Here is a 2,880-nt window from a genome sequence, read left to right as displayed (position 1 = left end):
AAGTTTATTGACTCATGAATGAGTAATTTATTCTTACATATCAGACAGTAATGATGCATTATTACATATTGTACATTTCTCGACTCTGAAATATAGGTGAGATAAATATATAACTTGTAAAATTTTTACAATTTAAAATACACACACAGTGTCACATTTCAGTCTGGAAAACCTGCAGTTGTCCATAACCTGTGTCAGTCAAAAACATTTTGCTGTCCTCCACAACAAACAGCATATTCAAGTGATTTTCCTTTTATGTATTTGCCACATAAATGAAACCACAGATTCAGTATGACTACCACAGTCTGTAGTCATAAATCACCTCATATCACCTCATAAATCACTTCAGGTATAGTAGATGTTGGGTCACATAAACTCTGTTTGGCTCATATGCACAGCCTCCTTTCTGACCCTGCATTCAGCTGCTCATTCTTCTTCAGTAGAGAAAGTCGTCTCCAGTGACTGTGGGTTCCTCTGGTTTCTTAGTCTGTATTTTAGGCAGATGCATTTTACTGGAGGCTACTACAAGAATGTTAGCTCCGTGTGTTACAGCGCTGGCAACGCACAACCAGAAGGAGAAACCAAGATTCTCCTCAAGGATCACAAGGGTAAAAAGGCTCTCACGGTAGTTAGCCACATGTTCTGTGAGCCGATGGCACTGGATTGCTGCAAGGAAACATGCAAAGCCCATTGCACTGAACAGAGCTGATAGAAGGGATTAAAAGAGTGGACATATGATTAGAAATCAAAAGAAGTAATGAATCACAGTTTGTTATTGTTAATATTGTTGAGATAGGGCTGATTGTCCAAAGGCATGGACAGATCATTGTATTTTAGATTATGTGTAATGTTGACGCACCTGCAATGAAATTCCAGACGTAGAGGCCAAAAGGTCCTTTAATAGATTGGTAAGGAACTTTTCTGGCATTATATATACAGAAAGCTAAACTGACTACTGCAAAGCCAATAGCAATGAAAAGGAAGAAAATAATGATCATGTGAAGACCACTGTTGATTTTTTTGATGAGCTTTGGAAAAACTGCAGAATTTGTGAGAAAGAGACAGAGAGACAGAGATTAGGTCTCACAAAATTGGAATTATACTTTTTTATAAAAGCATAGATAGATTGTAAGTACCTATTAATAATATAATATATGAAGAGTTCAGATGCAAAAGCCTCTAAGTGCCATCTGAAATTTTCATCTAAAATGAGCATTTTTATCAGGCTGCTATGTTTAGGTTCAGTTATTTTATTCTAATGGCAATGTATAGGTCATTTTCTATGCAATTAAAGTGAAAAAACTGAACATAAATATAGGGACCTGATAAAAATGCTCATTTTAGAAGAAAATTTCAGATGGCATTTAGAGGCTTTTGCATCTGAACTGTTCATATGTAGAGAGATATGTAAACTGTACTATGTATGCACACTATATACATACACCACTGTTCAAAGGTTTGGGGTTGGTAAGATTTTATAATGTTTTTCTTATGTTCACTCAAGCTGTATTTTTTAATCCAAAATACTGTCAAAACAGTAATATTGTGAAATATTATTGTAATACTGTTATAATATTGTGAAATACAATTTTAAATATATTTTAAAATATATTTTAAAATAATTAATTTCTAATTAATTCAATCATTCAATTCATTCAAAAAACAAGTCAATACTACAGCTGAAATGGAAATCTTGTAACATAAATGTAACATAAATTATTAGATACATGTCTTTACAGTATGTTTTGATCAGTTTAGTGTGTCCTTGTATGAAAAAGCTAATACCTAGATTACGACCTTGTAATAAAAGTATTAATGTCTTTAAAAAATACTCCTGACCTCAGACTTATAAACAGTAGTGTACAGGCCTGTAGTATGTCACAGAGCTTTGTTATGGCAAACAAAAAACAAACAAACAAACATAAACACATAAATACAAAAAAAAAAAATAATAATCATGCATGTGCCTTATAAATAAATAACAGGTTTAACAAATGTCTAAAAACAATAACATAAACAACAACACGGAGGCATAGGCTACACTCTAAAAAATGCTGGGTTGTTTCAACCCAACTTTGGGTCAAATATGGACTAACCCAACTTTTGGGTTAAACATTTGATGTAAAAATTTAACCCAACGGTTGGGTTAGTCCATATTTTACCCAAAGTTGGGTTGAAACAACCCAGCATTTTTTAGAGTGTAGCTACTGTAAAACCAAACCTCAAAGACCTGTTCTAACCATACAGTGCATTATACAACTGTGTTTTTGGTATAATATAGGAACACAATGAACGTTTAATTAGAATTGAATCTACACGTTAGTGCTCTTACTGTATATTTTGGAACGACGGATCCCGAGCCCGCATCTTCGTGTTTTCCCGCCCTGAAAGAGGCCGTAGTAAATGTGTCCCGTGAATTGCTCGAGCTCTGGACTAGACGCGTTCACCAGATCCACTCCTGTCTGACACAATGTGGTTCCGGTGATCCAGCGTTCCGTGGCCAGTGCCACAACCAGAAGTACCACAGAGCCGATGCTGAGTATAGAAGCGAAAGAAAACACGATCTGTTTCCAGAGAGTTGGCATTTCACTACTCACCCCATTCCTCCTATAAAAAGCAAGACGCAAAGTAACACGACCCGCGCGGTGTCCGCCTCTCTCCGCTACCGCGAGCCAACTCTGCGGTAACGTACGATGAAGTTTAAAACTTCATCACAAACAGCCTACCGGTTTGCAGTATATTTGCGGTAAGTGCACCAATATAAACTAAACACCCTAATACTAAACTGAAGGAACGCGAGATAGACAGCGATAGGGAAAAAGCAGGAAACCAGATATAAAGCGGTCAGCTGGATCTCCTTTACCACCTAACGAAACCTTA

General features: G+C 36.2%; 1 protein-coding gene across 1 annotated transcript; it reads right to left on the bottom strand.

The window, feature by feature from the left end:
* Positions 1-436: 436 nt before the first annotated feature.
* On the bottom strand, positions 437-2,585 carry LOC107754181 (clarin-2-like). Its single transcript, XM_016570543.1, has 3 exons — positions 2,333-2,585; positions 860-1,039; positions 437-705 (listed from the first exon to the last, which is right to left on the bottom strand). Exons 1-3 carry the CDS (start codon positions 2,583-2,585, stop codon positions 437-439), a joined length of 702 nt encoding a protein of 233 aa, XP_016426029.1.
* Between the last annotated feature and the right edge of the window lie 295 nt (positions 2,586-2,880).

This window comes from Sinocyclocheilus rhinocerous, unplaced genomic scaffold, assembly GCF_001515625.1.
Source record: "Sinocyclocheilus rhinocerous isolate Xijiao unplaced genomic scaffold, SAMN03320098_v1.1 scaffold681, whole genome shotgun sequence".
Lineage (NCBI taxonomy): Eukaryota > Metazoa > Chordata > Actinopteri > Cypriniformes > Cyprinidae > Sinocyclocheilus > Sinocyclocheilus rhinocerous.
This window is presented reverse-complemented; position numbering and strand designations above follow the sequence as displayed.